Consider the following 20,438-nt stretch of genomic DNA (forward strand, 5'->3'; position numbering starts at 1 on the left):
GAAAACACTACATTTCAACCTATGCATTCTTGGTGACCTAAACATTTGGTTCGACAAATACAATATGCGCCATCCACAAACAATCATAACTGAACTTATATCAGATCGTCCACAAAACCGCACACGTCGCTGGACACATCCTAGGTGACATTTTTACAAATCCAGAACTATTTACCTTTCAAACAATTACTCCAGTGACATGGACAGACCACCATTTTCTCACTTTCAAACACAGAGCAACGCACCTAAAACCATGCATACACCTATCGACCGTGGAACAAACTCAGTTTTTAACACTTAGAAACACAACTAACATTCAATACAGATCTAAGGTACAATAGATTCCGTTCAAAAACTAGATCAGTGGCTACAGGAAGCTTTTGATAGCCTAATTCCACTAAGAACAATACAACAGAATAAAAGAAAACAGGTACCTTGGAATATAGCACTAAAAGAGTAAATTAGAAAACTGCAACACACCTGGCTCAAAACAAACACCAATAAAGACAAACTTTGCCAACAGAAACTTAATAGATTATACAAGTCAGTAATCAACAAGCATTGGCATAGCCAATAGGTCTCGCCTTTGGGACCTTATAAGTGTTTAGCCATGCAACAGTTAATGTTGTTGCACCAAGGATATTGTGCTGCATTACTAAATACTTATAAGGTCCCAAAGGCAAGACCTATTGGCTATGCAAATGCTTGTTGTTATTGTCTCAGTTTTTTGTGACTTTAAGTGACACTGCAAGTGCGAGGCTGTATAGATGTAGCAATTAATAGGAAAATCTATGGAAAATGCAAACATACCCAGAAATAATCCCATGTGTGTCTTTTGAGCCTGCTAGTGTGCCTTTGCTTCCATTTCACTGCCTCTGTCATGAAACTTGTAATCTCTGATGTATGTTATAATGCCTAGCCACAGTTTAGTCTAAATGCCACATGGCTGTAATTTACCCAAAGTTACTTAGTGGAATAGGTTATCATTGACCATTACCCGGTACTTGACAAGCAGAACGATTGACAGTGTTAGCTCTCTTTTTATCCTCATATAGTAAAACATCATACATAAATCGTAAATACGTGTATACAAATAGCAACACGAGGGTCGGGAAGGAATGTTGGTGGTAATTAAAGCAGGACAGAGGATGGGATGGTGTGGCAGCGGGTGTGAAAAAAGCATGCAGAAACAGCTGGGAGGAGGCAGGGTGAGGAACTATGCTTGGCTGCTGAAAACAAAGTAAACAAGTTACAACCGTAGACAGAAGAAACCTTTTTTTTTTTTTTTTAAAGTAGCAAAAACATTTGTGATAACTCAAAACAACCAAACTCCAAAAAGTACCACCACCCAATTTTCTTGCCGTTTTTGAAGTCTGGGAAAAATTCCAAACTGGAAATAAATTTACCATCGCTAATTAACAAATAAAGAAGTGCAGGTAAAGGAGAAAATCAAACCATTGTGACTTGTACAGGTCACTTCTACAACAACTTTACTCCTCTCCGTCCCGCCTTGTCAGTGCCCAAGCCACAAAAATAAAAGTTCAGAAGAAAGGCTACTGACATCATGTCCATCGTCTGCATCCAAGCGTCTCTCGACTGCTCCTCCCGCACACCGTGTGCCGGACCTCTCTAAACTTAGTAATTTGAAACATGACTTACTACTGTGAATCCATCTGCCAGCATAAATGTTTGCTTATCCTGGGCCTAAGATTTACATTTTAAGGTGGATCCCTCTTCACCAACTTAAAATTAGGTGCACAACAGAAGTTGTGAACCTGTTACTTCTGGCATTTTCTGTTACAGTTTACTGGAAAAAGGCACCTCGGTGCAATTGCTTCAATGGGAGCACACAGACTTCAACTCCCACAAGGCAATAGGTCATCAAATAAAAGGGGCTGGAACATGGTCTCCAACCAACACAGACCGAGGTGGTAACTCGGTCACGTCAATTTGTACGGAGCTTTGAAACATGGATTTGTACTATTTTTGTTTATTAAAATGGCAGTAAGGGAGAAGTTCCGTGCTCCTATCCGGTCAACAAATGCTCGAGAAAAATAGCATTAAATTATTGACACTTATAATGCTCTCTCCTAAACGGTGCTTCATAGCGCATCACACTTGGTTCTAATTTTATATTGCTTTTCTGGGTAACAGTGCATGACTAATGTTGTGTGGGGACCCTCCTCACTCTTAGCTGGACTCTGCCTTGATCCTAGCTTTTCTATGCTTTTCCATCTTGAGAAAGCTTTGTGAAGGAGCTGCAGGGAGCTATGTAGACCCCAGCATAAGGACACTAAAAATAAAATACACTGTGTGCAGTAGTGCAAAAAGGGACACAAGTGGCTCGTAGGCACCTGTTAAAAAAAGGACTCCCCTCCCCGCCCCGCCCCCCCCAAATAAAGAGCGAAAACATGAGGGGCCCGAAAACTGGGAGCAGCAACATGAGGGAGGTGCGGGGGAAGTACCGTGGGAGATAGGATCGTGCAATTGATGCAGACATGCACGGTTGGAGAGAGCATGCCAAGCTGATCCTTGAGCAGAGATAGCTTATCGGCAACAGCTTATCAACACAGCTGCCCTCGGTTCTGGTTTTCACATCCTGTTTGAGAGCGTTGCATTGTGTACGAACTACGACGAACAAAAGAAAGGCGGCCGCCATCTTGACAAAGTGCTGTAAAGGAGCTATGTAGCACTGTGTAACCCCCGTCATAAGTAAACTAAAAATAAAAGACAGTGTGCAGTAGCGCAAAAAGGGAAGTGAGAGGCCCGTAGGCACTTTGTAGCAGCTGGCACTCCTTTTAAAAAAAAATTGAAAAGACCCCCACCCCCTCAAAGAAAGTACGAAGACACGAGAAGCCCGGAAGACTGGGAGCAGCAACATGAGGGAGGTGTGGACAAGTACTGTGAGAGAGGGGCGTGCAATTGATACAGACATCCACTCCTGGAAAGAACATGTCAAAGTGATCCTCGAGTAGATCAATGCAGCTGTTCTCGGTTTTGGTTTTCGAAAAAATCAGAACTGAGCAATGGGTGCTTAGGCAGGGATTAAGAGGATTGCTTGGGAGGGTAAGGAAATCCTGAGTCGAGTGACAATGTGCGGCCCGCCAGGCGGAAAGTAACTGAGAGGACGGTCATATTGTGTACTTTGTGGAGGATTTTCTTGGGATTGATGAGAATAATTTAGCAATGACCCTGCTTCGCTCCAAAGCCGCTCAGCTCATAAGTTGGAGTAGGTAGGCTGCTCAGTTGTTCGTCAGAAGATGGACTGCGCGCTTTAGCCCGATTGTGGATATAGCAAATGGCCCCGACCGGTTTCCCGCGCCGCCTGCGCAGATTGTGTAATCTAGAAATTACTTTGGGAAGTTATGGAGGGCTGTCGTGTGACGTGATCGAGTAGATGTGATTGTTTTGCTCTAATCACACCCTGCTGCTGCCTTTTTGAGGTAAAACACAAAGCCTTCCAAATTAAAGTTTTCTTTATCATCATGCCGGCGCATTTCTATCTTTCGCAGCCTTGAGGCAGAATGCGTTAATAAGGCAACGGAGGCACGTGAAAAGCGCCTCTCTGGGGAGCATGATACAGATTTCCGTTACAGCCACACGATAGCGACTCTCCGAATGATACCGGCTTGGTTGACAATATACTTCAGATTATAGTTAAAAATGCACAGCTCTGAAAATAAGACTTCCAATTTTTTTTTTTATTTATGACTGAAATAATAGTTTTCCGTTTTGTGACTGTGGTGAAGGTTGTTAAAAAAAGGGAAAAGTATCCCGCCCGGGATACAATGGGGACAATGCGGTTATTTTGGTCAATATGTCAGCACTCACGAATCTGAACCGATTGTTTAAACAAGTTTTTTGTGGTTGTATCTGGGCTAGAGTGTAAATTTCCGTTGATTGGGATAAAAATCCAATTGATGCAAATAGATCAGATGATGAGAATCAGATATTTGTATTTTTTATTAGTAGCTGCAAAAGAAGAAAGGATGGCACAGCCAACACGTGTTTCGCCCCCTAATTGGCCATCAGGCCTGGGGCTTCCTCAGGGCTGTACATATACAATGTGAAACCAAGGGTTGATAAAGACACGGTGTGGCGAGTCATGTGTATATCATGTACATAATAGTGAGTGGTAAGTATAGAAGCAAAGCGTTAAGGGGGAGGAAAAATAGGTATGGGAAGAGAGAGTGAAGATAAAGTGAGAAGGGGATCAGGGTAGGCGTGCGGCGGATTGACAAGAATAAGGAAAGCAATATGTGTGGCGTGTTTAAGAACGGAAGTGTATGGGTGAGGGAGACAGAAGTATAGTAAAATAGTTATGCAGAATATAGTAAGTTTGGTAGGAAAGGATAAGCGATGTGATTAGAATGTTGAGAGTAGAAAACGAGAAGTGGGTATATTTGGCGGAGAAGGTTAACATTTTACAATTCAAAGAACATTTTACAATTTAATAAACAATTCCCGGTTATCAGGGTGTATGTTTGCGAGGAAAACATAGTACCAATTACATTGTTTAAATTCGACGTCAAGCGGTCATATGGAGAAAGAATAGAGAAGAAATTGTAGGTCAAAATAGGAGCTGAGTAATCAAATTAAGTCAACAGTATTAATTTTAAGTCATTAAACGTTTCCAAGGTTTATAATGAAATGACGCGATCATGTGACGTATAGAATCAGTTATCAACATTTAAGAAAGTAGTAGATATTCACATTCGGCATTACGGGTGTATGTTTAAAACAGAGGCAGAGTGTCAAATATCATGCAAAATATAAGATAAAAATATAGTTACAGTAAGAATTGAGAAAGCCACATCAAGGTTGCCGGGTCAGGCACGAAATAAAAGAGAGGAAAGTTGGCATTAGTTATGTTTTAATAAGAATGGATAAGAGGGTGTTTGGCGCCAAAAAGTGAATCAGTGACTTCGTGTGATTTGAGGTACCGGCGCGTCATGGGTCACAAAGTCTAGTCTTATACATTTTTTAAAAGAAAAATGTGACGACGGATAGAAAGGTATGTGGCGCCGAAAAGTGAATCAGTGACTTCGTGTAAATCGAGGTACCGGCGCGTCATGGGTCACAAAGTCTAGTTTTATACATTTTTAAAAGGATAATGTGACATGCAAAATATCAAATAAAGGTTAAGTTATACAGGTGATAGTTCCTCGGTAGGTACGATCTCTGTCAAAGAAGTAAGCACATGATTTTATGAGTGGAACTATCGCCGAGTGAAAGCGGTGCTCTTAGATTTTCTATACACTGTAGGTAGTCAAAACCAAACGTGAATGCCAGCCTATACGGAGTTCAGAATAGTGTTGAGAATAATGCAAGGCATACGCATGCTCTAGACGGTAAGGTGAGCAAGTTCGATTTAAATATTAAGCAGGATCAGGAATTCCTTACCAGGTATTCAGGTAAAGTGGTATTTTTGAGCGAGGGTTTGTGAACCCGAAGATTTCTAAAATACGGAGAAAGGACAAGGGAGAACAAGCATAGAAACGTGTAAGCGGGAGGGAGTCTGATAATGCAAAGGAGGCGGGGAGGGGGAAGGCGGGAGCGGGGGTGGTGTCTCTTACCTCTGGTCTCGGCTAATGCCAGGTGCTGCTGGTGTCGGTGTTATGGTGGTAATGACAGCCCGTAGCAGCGAGCAGTGAAAAGGAGTCGTGTGTGAGAACTTCCGGTTCGTGACCCGGAAGTTACAAGGTGCTTTCGCTGGGCGCCATATTGGATTGGGGTATATGCCTAAGGAGATTGCAGGGGGGTAGGCGGGATGGAAATAACGATCGTCAATTTAGAAAAGGAGTTGAAGTGATGAAAGAGAAAATTATGTTGGTAGAAGTATGAGGAAGGTTGACACTTAAGGAAAGTAATATAGTGTGTCAGGCATGTAACCCATAGAAACATATGCAAGAATTTTGTATTTACAGCACATTTGTCAATTAACTCTGAAAATCAGAATATCAAGGATCAAAATATGGAGGGCAGAATTGTGTTAAATTCACACAATAACGCCCAGTGGTCATGGGGTTTGCCACCTGGTATGTGCACATATTTGAAAGAATTGCATTAGACAGGAGGGTACGCTGTATGTTCTCTGGTTGCCTAGGGGGAACCTCGGTTGAGAATTGTTGACAGCGGCAGGTAGTGTTATCATTGAGTTAAGGATAGCGGTTGGGTCAGTGTGTGGGAGCAACTAATCATCTCCCAACCATATATGCATTTCCGCATCCTTATTGAGTCCCAGATTTGTGGTTCTATAGTTCATTATCAGTTCACTTTCGCGTCTTCGTAATTTGAGTTCACGGTCTCCCCCTCTTTTTGTTTGGTGTACAACCTCCAAACCAAAAAAGCGGAAGTCCTTTTTGTGAGGATGATGGTCTTCAAAGTGTTCAGTGAGTGGATGGCCTGAAGGGTACTTATGGATGTTGCGGTAATGTTCCTGAATCCTGGTCCGTAGAGGTCTGATTGTACTGCCGATGTACGGAAGATTGCAGGGACAGATTATCACATAGACACAGAATTTACTGTTACAGTCAATCCATTCTTTTATAATGAATTCTCGTCCTTCCGTTAATGGGACTCTTGTTGTTTTGTTGCAGCTTAGTTTGCAAATGCTGCAATTTCTGCAGGTATGGATTCCTGGAGGTCTGTCCAGGAATGTAGTGACCATGTTCCGTTTGTCCACAAATTCTGATTTACACAGCATATCCTTCAGATTAGGGGCGCGTCTGAATGTTATCTCTGGGGATGTTTTTAGATCATGAGTGAGGTTTGGTGTTTGTTGTAACAAGTGCCAATGTTTCTTGAGGCTTTGTCTGATTTGGTGATGGCCGTTATTGTAATCAGTTATGAAGCGTATAGCTGAATCGTTCTTTTTTGCTTCTCCTTTGTTTTGCCTGAACATCTGTTTTCTTTCTATTTTGGCAACTGTAGTCATTGTGTTTTTAAGCATTGATTGTTCATATCCTCGTTGTGAGAGTCTAGACACCATTTCTTCTCCTTTCATCTTGAAAACCTCGTCCTCACTGCAGTTTCTGCGTGTTCTTAGCAATTCTCCCTTAGGGATGTTTCTTATGTTGTGTCGTGGATGGAAGCTATCGGCGCGTAGAATGGAATTGGCAGCTGTTTCTTTCCGATAAAGTTTACTTTGTAGGGTATTGTTTAAACAAGCATGCCCGCCCGCCTGTAGATGATGAAGCGGAGAGGTTGTGAGAGAGGAGGGGAGGCAGGAGGTGAGCCTGCGAGTGGTGGGCGCGCGCTTAGGAGAGCAATCTGCTCATTTTCAAGCACTGCACTCGTGCTTGTGGCGCGCCCCTGCTCGCTCCCGCAAGGTGTATGCCGCCACAAGCACAAGTGTGTGCTTGAAAATGACCAGAGCGACGGCTAAAGGCCCTCCAATGCAGTGCTTGTGCACTGCGTAGGCGAGACCTAAAAACGCGAAGAAAATATACTATTCTGACAGAATTCAAAATGTTAAGTGCGCAAATAAAGAATTCTATGACATTTTCACTGAATATCGTAAACCAAATTGCCTAGGAGCTCATCCCATTACTCAGGAATCCAGAGACAAACTGGCAGATCATTATACAACAAAAGCAGACATGTTGGAGTCCTATTTAAAACAAAGAAAAACCAACAGCACCAACCATTAAAAAAAACTCCAAGAGTAGGCCAACCCAGCTTCTGTATTCCTTACAACAAATATCACACAATGAGTTTATGGACCTGGTCAAAGCATGCAGGCCTGCTGGTAGCCCTTCTGATCAGTGTCCACCACAAACCCCAAGACAATGCTTCTAACTACCTCTGCTACCACACCAGTAAGAAGAACCATCAACAATTCCTTAACTACGGGGATATTTCCAGAAGGCCTAAAAAACAAAATCATACACGCTCCTGTTACTAAAGAAAACAAACCAGGACCAGATTAGCCCCGATAACTACAGACCAATTACAAAAGGTCCTTTCGTGGACCAACTAATAGAAAGACCAACATTCGCCCAGACGTCACTATTCATTGAAGATAATTCCATAATTTTAGATTTCGAAACAGGATTCCGTCAAGGAAGAGGCACATAATCTGCCCTCATTGCCGTCTGGGATGACCTTAAGAACACAGTTGACCGGAACGGGGTTGCTGCACCATACTTCACAAAAGGAAGGGGTCCTGTGAGGCTCTATTATCTCACCCAAACTTTTCAACATCTACATGAAGTCATTACCGCCACTGATCAATTAATTTCACCTCACATGCCCTAACTATGCAGACGACACACAAATACTCCTTGAACTGGATAGCCCTAAAGACATTGGAAACTTACAAATTTCCAGTTGCCTCAGTGGATGACATGGAGCCATTTCAAATGGAATGCTTTCAAAATGGAAATACTCACATTTAGCAATTGGAAACATTATGACCCACTCGCCGCCTGGCCTGACGATCTGAGAACACTGCTTAAAGTATCTAAGGAAGTAAGAAACCTTGGAATTACCAAGGATTACAAGCTAATAAAAATGCCAAGTGGACAAACTAGCAAGACCAAGCTTCATTACTATAAAAACTATGTGAAGCATCTTCCCCCACCTGGGATTTCCACACAAGGTCCAGGCTATTATCTCTCTAGTTCTGTCTAAATCTGATTATACCAATAGCTTCTACCACGGATCATCTTTAACTATGAAAAGACTATAACGGATTCAGAACTCTGCTGCCAGACTACTCTTACACGTAAAGCCACAAGCCCACATCTCTCCTGCCTTCAAGGCCCTGCATTGGTTACCAGAAAATCCACATTTAAGCTGCCATGTATCAGCCACAAAGCGATACATTAAACAGGGCCGCTCTTCATCAGGAATAATATCATCAAATACATTCAACAAAGGAATCTTCGCTTTCGATTGGCACCTTGCCTCAAAATCCCACCATACAAGAAAAAAAAACATAGGTGGCACATCCTTCTCTGTTACAGCAGACAAACTATGGAACTCTTCACCTCCAAACCCAAACACAAGATCCATGGATAACTACCTTATCTTCAGAAGACTACCCAAGAGTTGGCTCGTCCCCACATAACCACCATACTCAAACATAAATATAAAGCATACCCATGTGTATATAAGAATTGATTTGGATTATATATATATATATATATTCCTTTGTATACATGTGTATAATCAGTAGGTTTCTAAATATAGAGATATTTGTTATTTTCTGCTTAACACATTTGAATATTACTTATGGTTATATTACTCTATGTTTAAAATGCATAGATAAATGCACAAATAAGTACATTAAAAAATAGCTATATAGCTACAATGACTTCACAATTGAATTAAAAAATATATAAATTATAAAAACAAATGATCTTAAAGTATAGCAACACTTGAATGTCTCAGTTTATTAAAAAAAACAAATCAAGATATATTACCTTTCTTAAACATATATACCTTGCATGTACATATGCATCTTTATATTTATGTTCTCCTCATTCAGCATCTCCAATGCCTTACCCTATTTCTCCCCATACCTCTCTCAATATATATTGTCTACCTCCACTCTCCGACTCATCCCAAACACCATTCTACTACTATGATCCCCAAAGTAACCCTTTCTAGACACTTTCCTCTTCTACCCCTCCTTGAATCATCTCAAACCTTTTTTTACTATTCAGCTCTCCCAAACAAGCCTTTCTAAACCCTTCCCTCTGACTCCTCCTCCCCTTTACTCATCCCAAACCTCCTCCTATTACTGCTATGATCTCCAACTAAACAGTTTCTAGAAACTTTCCTCTGATCTCTTCACTATCCTTTTAAATCCAATTAACAGACTCAAATGCCCACCGCTCAAATTAACTTGATATTTTCCTACATTAATTCAACACTAACCTGGTTTGGGTTCTGGAGTAGCGCGCTACTCGCCAAAAAGTGCTTTGATGCCTCATTAGGAGTAGCAAGCACCATATAAATGCAAACCCTTCCCATATCTATTCCTCCACTATCCTTTTTTCAATCCAAATAAACTCACATGTCCACCACTCAAATCAATTTAATATTTCCCTATACTAATTCACCACTAGTCCTTTTTTGTTACCGGAGTAGCGTGCTGCTCACCGAAAAGAGCTTTGACGCATTGTCATGGGTAGTAAGCGCAATATATATGCAATTCCAATATACTCGTCGAGTTGTTCCACACGGTCACTTTTAGGTGCCACTATTGAACTTATGCTCCAGCTGCCTGCACCAGTGCACTCCACTAGGTGAACTTTATTGAGAGCACCTTGGGTGCCATATAGTCAGCACACTTCACTTCCGTCGATTCCAGGATGAACTCCACAAATATACATGCCTGGCTGCCGGTAACCAGTACATAATGGTGAGTAGCACCTTAACTTACAACTAAGCTCCACTGCACATGTACTCTTCAGTTTGTAACATATGTGCTCCCGCAGTTCAATGGATGCAAGAAGTGGAATTATTTCCCTCCCAAGGATAGTATACAAGTAGATATGAGCGACTCTCTGGCATAAGTGTATCTACGGGATCGCAGTAACAGAAGTGCAGTCCACTACACATCATGCCAACACCAAAACACTTCCCACATAGTACACACTCTTATAATCAAAACAGAAGTGACTTCAAAGTAAATGTTTTCGGTCCATGGCTCTTCATTCGACTGGTGGAAGTCAGAGTACCACTCTGCTTTTCAAGCATTCCTAGGGCTTTGAGGGCCATGTCCTGCCGGTGGTACCGGCAGTTCTAGAAAGCAGGTGTCGAAACGGGTCCCTATCCGGCTCTTCATTTTTGCCATCACCCACCGGGTGGAAAAAAATCTCAAATCTGCAGCAGTACCATCCTTAACTGCCTTAATGGAACTCAAGAGAGAGTCGTTGTAGTTCTTTCACAGTCTCATCATTTCAGAACTGAAGGATTGTCATATTATATTCAAATGAAGTCATATGTGTTGCTTATGCAACTAGCAACCATTGACGAAGCCAATAGCTTTGGCTTGCTGTAGGTGTAATGTTACTTGTTGTGCTATATATCTGGATGCAGACAGAAGCAGCAAAATAGCAGTCGGGCGGCACACTATGCTAAGCACAGATTTTTCACTTATGTGTTTTAAGCCACGCTTTTAAATACATTGGCCACGACCCTTGGAGAGACACCCAAATGACACTCCAGTTTTTTCATCCCACTTAAAACCCTGCGTATGTCAATAAACATCCTTCAACATTGGCATCACTGTAATTCAACAGTTTGCTAGCTAAGCGTTTCCAAAACGGGACAGCCTGCTTCTTTATCTAAGCAGCGGCGCCTCGTAAGGAGTATAAAGCACTATATTGTAACATATATAAATACAATATAATGATAAAGGTAGCAAACACTCTATAAAAATCAATACAAATAATCGATTAAGAGAACCATGTGGGGCGGCCACGAGCAAAATTGACATATGAAATATCTGGGTGACGGGACAGGGGTTTCCCTGTCAGAGTAGTGCACGTGGTCCCAGTTCTCGTCAGTACGTTCCCGAACCTATTTCCCCTTTTCTGAACACACACAGCAGGCAGGAAGCGAAGGCAAAGCCACGTCACCAATTTTAGGATTCGATAAGCACTACTCCCTCGGGTCCTTGCTACCATTGTGCCGATTCACGCACGCCCCTTAAAGAACTCACCGAGAAAACCCTTCCGTTCCCTAAACACTTACCGCCTGTAAGAATGCGAGCAGCCAAACCAACCACCGCTCTACCACCACGGCCGCCATCTTCCAGGAACTCTGCCGGCTGGACCGCCAACTCATTGAGAGGACCCCTGAGTGGTTGTCCTTGTCCCGCCAGAATATGGAAGCGAAATATGAATTCGCATACCTGGTGAACGCGAGTACAGCACTGGGGTAAATAAAAAAGGGCTGTACTGCGTCAAGAGATTGGATCATGAGAACAAATCCGTAAAATGAATAGCACCAGACACTCGTTTTTATTCAGGCGCTCGTGAAATAAGCTATAGGCGGGACTTTGCTTCAACAGTGAACACGTCATGGTCAGGCAACACGTCCAACCAGCATAATTCTGTTGGTTACCTGGTCCGGTCCTCGCATGATACCTATACCTATAGTGCCTGTCCCTGTCATGGCAAAATACGTGCTCGATTATGCCGTCGAGCTGTGGGGTCCTCACTGCAGGTCATAGGTCGACACATCTCTGAGATAGACAGTGTCGGGCTGTTCTTAGCCACTCACAAACCGGGATACGTAACGGGCTCCTTCCCGGTCTAATCAAGAGTCGGTATGTGAATGCAGCAGTAACCCCAATCACCGCCTCAAAAGAAGGGGCTTACCAGCTACGTTGCTTAGCAACTAGTGGAGGCGGAGCTGACCAGAAAAGTGACGGCGCTGAGTTGCTGCTGGTACTGCCCGTCTTAGTATCATGGATGCGCAGTAGCTGCCGGTGCGCTTGGCTGAGACTCCTGCGTGCCACTTAACATCTGTTATTCCTGGGGCCTCTTCTGCCGCCGGTATACCCGCTCTCCCGACCATGGTGTCTCCCCTTGCCTACGCGATGCTGTGTTGAGATCTCGCCCTCATGGGGCTCCTACGGATCATGATGCCGCCTAAGTTGCAGCTGCTTGGGGTGCTGGCCTTCGGAGTGGCCATGCTCTTCTTGGAGAACCAGATTCAGAAGCTGGAGGAGTCCCGGGGCAAGCTGGGTAAGAACATTCGCGGTGTACGGATAACGGTGCCAAGGGGTTCGAACGGGATTTGTACAAATGATAAGTGGGGGTGTTATGTTGCAAGATGATCAAGCGTGCAAGATGATCAGGGTGAGGGAATAGTGCAAGAGCATCCGAGGGAGGCATCATTGCAAGAGTATCGGAGGCACTGCAACTGGATATTAGCGGGCAGTGAATTTAATGAAATAATATCGCGAGGGGGTGTAGTGCAGTTTGATCATACGGGAGTAGTGTAAGGGAATTAGACGAAGCAATCCTGGTGCAAGCGGACCAGAAGGGAGCAGTGTGTGTAAGGGAACCAGGCAGAGAACATGCGAAGAGAGCAGAACGGTGTCAGTGCGAGGGGAGTAGAAGGTGGTCAGTGCTAGGGGACCAGGTGGGGGGTCAGTGCTAGGGGACCAGGTGGGGGTTAGTGCTAGGGGACCATGCTAGGGGACCAGGTGGGGGGGTTAGTGCTAGGGGACCAGGTGGGGGGGTTAGTGCTAGGGGACCAGGTGGGGGGGTTAGTGCTAGGGGACCAGGTGGGGGGGTTAGTGCTAGGGGACCAGGTGGGGGGTTAGTGCTAGGGGACCAGGTGGGGGGGTTAGTGCTAGGGGACCAGGTGGGGGGGTTAGTGCTAGGGGACCAGGTGGGGGGGGTCAGTGCTAGGGGACCAGGTGGGGGGGGGTCAGTGCTAGGGGACCAGGTGGGGGGGGGTCAGTGCTAGGGGACCAGGTGGGGGGGGGTCAGTGCTAGGGGACCAGGTGGGGGGGGGGTCAGTGCTAGGGGACCAGGTGGGGGGGGGTCAGTGCTAGGGGACCAGGTGGGGGGGGGGGGTCAGTGCTAGGGGACCAGGTGGGGGGGGGGGTCAGTGCTAGGGGACCAGGTGGGGGGGGGGGTCAGTGCTAGGGGACCAGGTGGGGGGGGGGTCAGTGCTAGGGGACCAGGTGGGGGGGGGGTCAGTGCTAGGGGACCAGGTGGGGGGGGTCAGTGCTAGGGGACCAGGTGGGGGGGGGTCAGTGCTAGGGGACCAGGTGGTGGGGGGGTCAGTGCTAGGGGACCAGGTGGTGGGGGGGTCAGTGCTAGGGGACCAGGTGGTGGGGGGGTCAGTGCTAGGGGAGCAGGTGGTGGGGGGGTCAGTGCTAGGGGACCAGGCCAGGTGGGGGGGGGTCAGTGCTAGGGGACCAGGTGGGGGGGTCTGTGCTAGGGGACCAGGTGGGGGGGGGCAGTGCAAGGGGACCAGGTGGGGGGGCAGTGCAAGGGGACCAGGTGGGGGGGCAGTGCAAGGGGACCAGGTGGGGGGCCAGGGCAAGGGGAGCAGGTGGGGGGCCAGTGCAAGGGGACAGTGATGGTAGTGCACGGGATAGGAAGCAGGAAGGGCAGCACAAAGTAACAGAACGAGCCAGTGTACGGGGACCCGGCAGGGTCCGTGCAAGGGGACCAAAAGTGATGAGTGTAAGCGGACAAGAAGTGGGCAGTGCTAGTGGACTGGAAAGGGAGCAGTGCTAGGGTTTATGAGGGAACACTAAAAGAGAATCCAAAAGTTACAATGCAGGGATATTTGGGGGGGCAGTGCAATGGGGTCTCGGGGCGGCAGTGCAATTGTATCTAGGGGCATAAGTGCAAGTGTATTTTATGGCAGAAGTATAAGGGGATGATAGTGTGTCAAAATACAGTGCAAGGAGACATGGGGTAGAAGTGCTAATGCATGGGCATCAGAGTGTGGCAGCGCATGGAGATTATAGTGTGGCAGCACATGGGTATCAGCGCTTGCGGCTGTGTGTGTGGCAGTGCGTGGCTGCGGCTGAGTGTGTGGCAGTGCGTGGCTGAGTGTGTGGCGGTGCGTGGCTGAGTGTGTGGCGGTGCGTGGCTGAGTGTGTGGCGGTGCGTGGCTGAGTGTGTGGCGGTGCGTGGCTGAGTGTGTGGCGGTGCGTGGCTGAGTGTGTGGCGGTGCGTGGCTGAGTGTGTGGCGGTGCGTGGCTGAGTGTGTGGCGGTGCGTGGCTGAGTGTGTGGCGGTGCGTGGCTGAGTGTGTGGCGGTGCGTGGCTGAGTGTGTGGCGGTGCGTGGCTGAGTGTGTGGCGGTGCGTGCGGCAGAGTGTGTGGCGGTGCGTGCGGCAGAGTGTGTGGCGTTGAGAGCTTGGCAGTGCAGGAGGCTCAGTGCATGGGATCAGTGTGGCAGTGCATGCAGATCAGAGTATGGTAGTACCTGCGGATCAGTGAATGGGGATCAGTGCAGGGTGTGGTAGGGCGCGGGGATCAGGGTGTGGCACTGCATGGGGATCAGCGTGTGGAGACCAGCGTGTGGTACTGCCTGGGTATCAGCGTGTGGCACTGCGTAGGGATCCACGTGTGAGGATCAGCACGAGGGGATCAGAGTGGCAGCGTGTGGGGATTAGTGCACGGGGATCGGCGTGTGGCAGTGCTTGAGGATCGGGCGGTAGTGCTGAGGGATCATATGAGTAGCACCAAATCAGAGGTGCAGTGCAACTGGATCAAATGGTATGGTACACAAGATCCTAGAAGGCAATGAAAGTGGGTTGGAGGGGCCAGTGTTGGTGGCAGGGGCAGTGGAAGGCACAAATTGATGGACAGCATTTGCGACCAGTGGGCAGTGCTATGGGACGAAGGGGGCAGCACTAGGTTGGTAGAGGTGAAAGTACTAAGGAATCAGAGGGGTCACTGTGCTAGGGATCAAGGGTAAGAGTAGGGTGAACAGGCTGGTGCGAGGGTAGCAGATGCTGAGTGCAGTGGTGGCCATGCTGTGGGTGAGAGGTGGCAGTGCAGGAGAGCTGCATGGGGGGCAGGGTGAGGGATTGGATGGTTAGTAGTGCTAGGGGGATCGGAGGGTTTACGTTTTGTTGTGCGAGAAGCAGATGATGGTTGTACAGGAGATTAGACGGCTGCCAGCAAGTGATCAGAGAGTATTTAGCAGTACAAGGCATATGGTAGAGTGGGTCGTGCAGTGCATTGTGAAAGAGATCACAGTGGGATCCAGTGCTAAAAAAGAGGACGGCAGTGCAGAAGAGTACTGGGCGATGCAGCATCGGAGGGGTACTGCAGCACTCATGGTGGAGCGGTGAAAGGCATGCAAACCGAGATTGTGTTCCTTGAATTGGTGCACGGAGCCAGGTTCTGGAGGCAAGGTGTGCATCAATGCCCTTCAGAACAGAAAGGAGTGCGGCAGATTGAAGAGTCCTGGGGGTGTAGGGACACGCTTAGTATGTGTGACGGGTACAACAGGTGGCGGCGTCTTCCCGAGCAGCAGTGGCGCCGGCACACACTCTATTGGACAAGCCCCAGTTGCTTATGGGTTCAAGAGGGCCACGTGCTGGCCCTGTAGATTATTCAGCATTTGTTAAGCGCATAGCTCCCCGAAGGCACCCCAGCGCTAATCAAGGGATTTATCACAAACCGATGTCTTTTCAGAGCCAATCTTTTCGAAGTGGGGATAATTCAAACTCCTTCGAAACTCCATTCCAGATTTCTTCTTACGAGGGCCAAACATGTTGTCAGCCGATGGATAGGACTGGAAACAACCGAGTTACATATAGAAGCTTTCTCCACTGAGAGACCTCGTGTTAGAAAACGGGCATCTTCAGGAAAGGAACCGCCTTCCTGTCATTTTATTTATTTGCAGCGCGCTTTTGAGCTGAGGTTCAGGCCGGGACCTCCTCCGAGCGCAGCCTTGTGAGCGGGTGACTCGGAAAGTTCATGTATTTATATCCAGGCGCCTGGAAGCTCGCCCCTTCGCCCGGTGCCAGAGTGCTCATCGGACAGCTGCCCTCGCCGGGTTGCGACAGGGTATGACCCAGCAGTGCAGACGCTCTTTAGTTATTGCATGCTGCAGAGCTCTGCCAGCCCAGACATTCGGTTATGTGGACTTTTGTACACCGAATACAGATCGTCCCAAAGTATTTATAAATGAACATACAACTTTAGTCGGAAAGTTTGTGTAGCTGAAACAAACTGGCCCCAGGCAAGTTTGTTTTGTGTTATTGCTTAGAGTATTTAAGCATGCAATGAATACGGTGAAAGGAACCAATAGAGAAACACGCAGGCCTTCTCTGTCCTGTAAGACCGAGGTCTCTTTCAAGTTGAGACGCAGATCATAAACACTGGAATTAGTTATTATTTCCTGGTTTGATTCTGGTCGGGGAAGGTCTGTGTAGATCGGGTTGCAGGTTCAAACTATAGTATTTGTAAATTTTCTACTTGGATATAATTATTTGTAAATATTCGTTGTCATGGTTCGAACCTCTAATCTAAGGAAATACTCTGAAAGAAATGATTTTGTAGTCAGTCCATGGTCTAGCCACTATTGTCGATGGCATCGCTGCTAGGCCTTTTCCCCCCCTGTGCTAAACCTTTTTTGGGCTATTTGGGGTAGTGCGCGCTTAGGCCCCTGTAACTTTTTGACCACAGAAGGTATCCACGCCAAATTTGCGTCCTTTTCTTCCAACATTATGGGGATTCTACAGGTACCCAGGGTTTGTGGATTCCCCTGTTGGAGTCCCAGAAATTAGCCAAAATACAGCCATTTTTTATTTTTGGGGGGAAAAATTGGAAAAACGAGCTGCAAATGAAAGCGTCTGGGTTTTTCTCTGCAAATGGTATCAAAAAAGGGTTTGTGGGGCTGAAATCACCGTTTTCCCAGCTTTTAGGGAATGACAGACTTTTGTCAGAAAACCAATAGTTTTGGCATTTTTCTGGGACATAGCCTTTTTTTACTATTTTTGTGCTTTCAACCTCCTTCCAGTTAATGGTAGAAATGGGTGTGAAAGCAATAATCGATCCTGGAAAGCTATACATTTTTAGAAAAGTAGATACAATTCTGAATTCTGCAAGGGGTCATATGTGTAGATCCATCAAGGTTTCTTTATAGAAACTAACAGTTAAATATAGGAAAATTGAAAATTAGTTGGAAAACAGCTTTTTGTGTCAACGTTTTTACCTGTAACTTCTTCTAATTATGACAGCTCTTTGAAAGCAATATACTGTTACATCCGCTGGACCATCCTGGTTGTGGGGATACATAGGACTTGTAGGTTCACATAGAACCTGACGTACTCAGAGTAAAAAACTGAGCAGCAATTTGCAATCGTTTTTAGGTCTCTCCTGACCCAGCGCATGCGCTGCTCTGGCGAGACATTTAGTAGGTGGGTTTAGAAAATGCTACCCACATTTTTGTGCTGGCGACAAGCTACAGTGCACGATGGCGTGCACGCGCACACCTGCTCCCCGCATTCCCCCCCTCCCTTCTCGCCCAGCCATCTGCCTTTCATGCGCCAGCCTTCAGCACCATACCTCTCTCCCCGCTGCTGCGCGCGCATCCCTAGCGTGCGTCATCGCTATCACTTTGACTTTTAGAGTGATCGCGATCGCTATGAGGGATGGTCAGTGTGTAAGGGGTACTTCAGAGTGCTTCGTCCGGGAAACAAAGGAACAACAGACCAAGCATGACTGACCATACACTTGCCATTACAGCACTTCAGTTCGACTTGGAAAGCACGCTTCACTTGTGGCGAGGTTTCAGCCTGGTGTATTTTCCTTGTGGAGTTACTAAGGTCAGACCTCCGTTGCCCCGGTGCGCGCGCGCACCATTTCAGGCGCTTGGCCAGGGCAGCCAGCTTTCTGTTCTCCTGCTTACGTTTGCGGTATTTCTCAAAACCAAGGGTAATTTAAAACTGGTTTGGGTCTCTTCTGACTATCATCATACCTTTATCCTTGCACAGCTTAGAGGCGGTATTGTTCCTGTCTCTCCTTGAGAGAGCGTAATTAAGAGTTTGCTGCTTGGGGCGGAGGGGCACGCCCGCACAAGTTTTTTATTTTAACTTTTTGCGCGAGGCGCGCGCTTGTTTTAAACGTCGCAGCCACTTACTGTACTGACCTCAAACCGTGCCAGCTCCTCTTTAAGCGTGTCCCCTACAGGGTCTGGAATTGGCATTTCTTTATATGCGTCAGTACAACTGTGACTCCCTAGAGCACGTGCTGTCTCTGCCTTCCCATTACCGGGCCAGTGTATCCCACTAAGGCGGGTGCTGGGAGGGGCAGGCATGCATGCTCCGATCACTCAGGCATTCAGTGCAACCTTTGGAAACCCAAATACGAATTGTGGCTAGATTCGCGCAAAATAAATATGTTCGCTTCAGCTACAGTAGTTACTCAGGGATCGTTCACCAACTGCATGAGGAAACGTGGGCGCCCCATTCATTGGGTTTGACGTAATACTCCCCCACACACATGCTAAAGGGAAGCGCATGGCTTTTTTTCCCCAGAGCGATCCTGTTTGCCCCTTTTGTTTTGTTGAAGAGAGCAGTTCCTAAACAAACATAAAAAAGCCCTCAACTTTCTGGCTATGCACACGGATGTACCCTGCCTCTGGAAAAAAAAGTTAGCTAAGATTTGCACCCCCCCTACCTCCAGAAATGGAGACCTTTTGGGAAGTGGACTGTAATCGGTGTTTTTTTCTGTGGCCAGATTATTGAGATCTGAAAAAGCCTCGTTATCTCCCACCGGTGTTTATATAATAGGGCGAGAAGGAATCATTTTGGCAGAAAGGATCACTTACTTTTATTATTCGCTGCACTGTTACTGAGTTTGCCAGCTCTCTCCGTGAAAAGGAGCAGTTCACTTCCTGGCTTGAAAGAGCAAGCCTGCAAGAAGAGAAGGCGGAGCGTTTGGTTCAACCCCACCCCCCGATTGCTGTCATTCATGAAACTAATTCTGTACCTCCTAACGCCTCGCTAAAATGCCTGGGAAGTTTGTCAAGTCTACGATGCAACTACAAATGCACGCCTGAAATATACAGTTTATTTTGACTGCGTCATAACGTTTACATTTAGCCAGACAGCAGTAAGGCCGTTTCCCTATCATGCTCACAGACACCAAAGTAGTACCGGTACTACAGGTGAATAGCTCGTTCGCTCCTATTTTTCAACTTTGCTATTTAGTAATTTCACGTTCGAGTACCCATTTTCAGTTCTGAGTTGTAGTGCTGAGTAGCGAGGAGGAAAAAAACCAGGACTGAATTTGGGTGACCATATAAACCCATGCCAGCGGTACAAGGTTTCTACTTGGGGTCTTTCATTCAGTTAATCTGTGTTTTTATTTTTTATTTTTGTTTATAGAGCTATAGTCTTGATTCATTTCCAAATCATGGTGATGTTTAAAGAAAAGACCAGTACTGGAAAGGTTTAGCCCAAGAGGCATGAGAAGATACAGGTGTAAAGAAAAGTGCATGGTTCATGCATCAATTATGGTCATTTCAAGCCCTTGTTGCGTTGCTGCCAACAACATGCTTCAAGCCATGATGGGGGTAGCGCTTTTCGTTGTAAACATTTTGGGCTCATAAAGCGCTATCTGATGAATCAAAGTTCACAACTGTGGTTGATCAACAAATCAATGCACTTAACCCCTTCCATGCTGCGCAAATTCCGCCGCTGTGCTGACGGTTTCTTGCGCGGGCGTGGTCATGACGGAACGGTTCCGTCATGAGCACAGCTCAACCGTGGCTCATGACGGAACCGTTCCGTCATGAGCACCGAAGGGGTTAAATGACGAAGCACACAAGGTTCCACATGGATGACAGCGAGTGGTTAAGTTCTCCTATAAGGAGAGGATCCCAAATCCCCTACTCTGCACTAGCAAAACTCGCGCAGTACGAACATTTGCTACACCTACACATAGTTCTCATAAAACAAATTAATAAAGTTAGAGTGAAAAGATAG

The 20,438-nt window shown here is 46.3% G+C and overlaps 2 protein-coding genes across 2 annotated transcripts in view; one reads left to right on the plus strand and one right to left on the minus strand.

Moving 5' to 3' along the window:
- The window catches only part of SELENOF (selenoprotein F), a 153,461-nt gene extending 141,422 nt beyond the window's left edge, over window positions 1-12,039 (minus strand). The window contains exon 1 of the mRNA XM_085602125.1: window positions 11,710-12,039. Within this exon, the coding sequence (XP_085458251.1) occupies window positions 11,710-11,937 (228 nt within the window). The 5' untranslated portion in view covers window positions 11,938-12,039. The remainder of the gene's footprint in view (window positions 1-11,709) is intronic.
- Window positions 12,040-12,161: 122 nt separating this feature from the next.
- Window positions 12,162-20,438, plus strand: part of HS2ST1 (heparan sulfate 2-O-sulfotransferase 1) — a 337,601-nt gene continuing 329,324 nt past the window's right edge. The window contains exon 1 of the mRNA XM_085602124.1: window positions 12,162-12,707. Within this exon, the coding sequence (XP_085458250.1) occupies window positions 12,584-12,707 (124 nt within the window). The 5' untranslated portion in view covers window positions 12,162-12,583. The remainder of the gene's footprint in view (window positions 12,708-20,438) is intronic.

This window comes from Triturus cristatus, chromosome 4_2, assembly GCF_964204655.1.
Source record: "Triturus cristatus chromosome 4_2, aTriCri1.1, whole genome shotgun sequence".
In the NCBI taxonomy this organism is placed as follows: domain Eukaryota; kingdom Metazoa; phylum Chordata; class Amphibia; order Caudata; family Salamandridae; genus Triturus; species Triturus cristatus.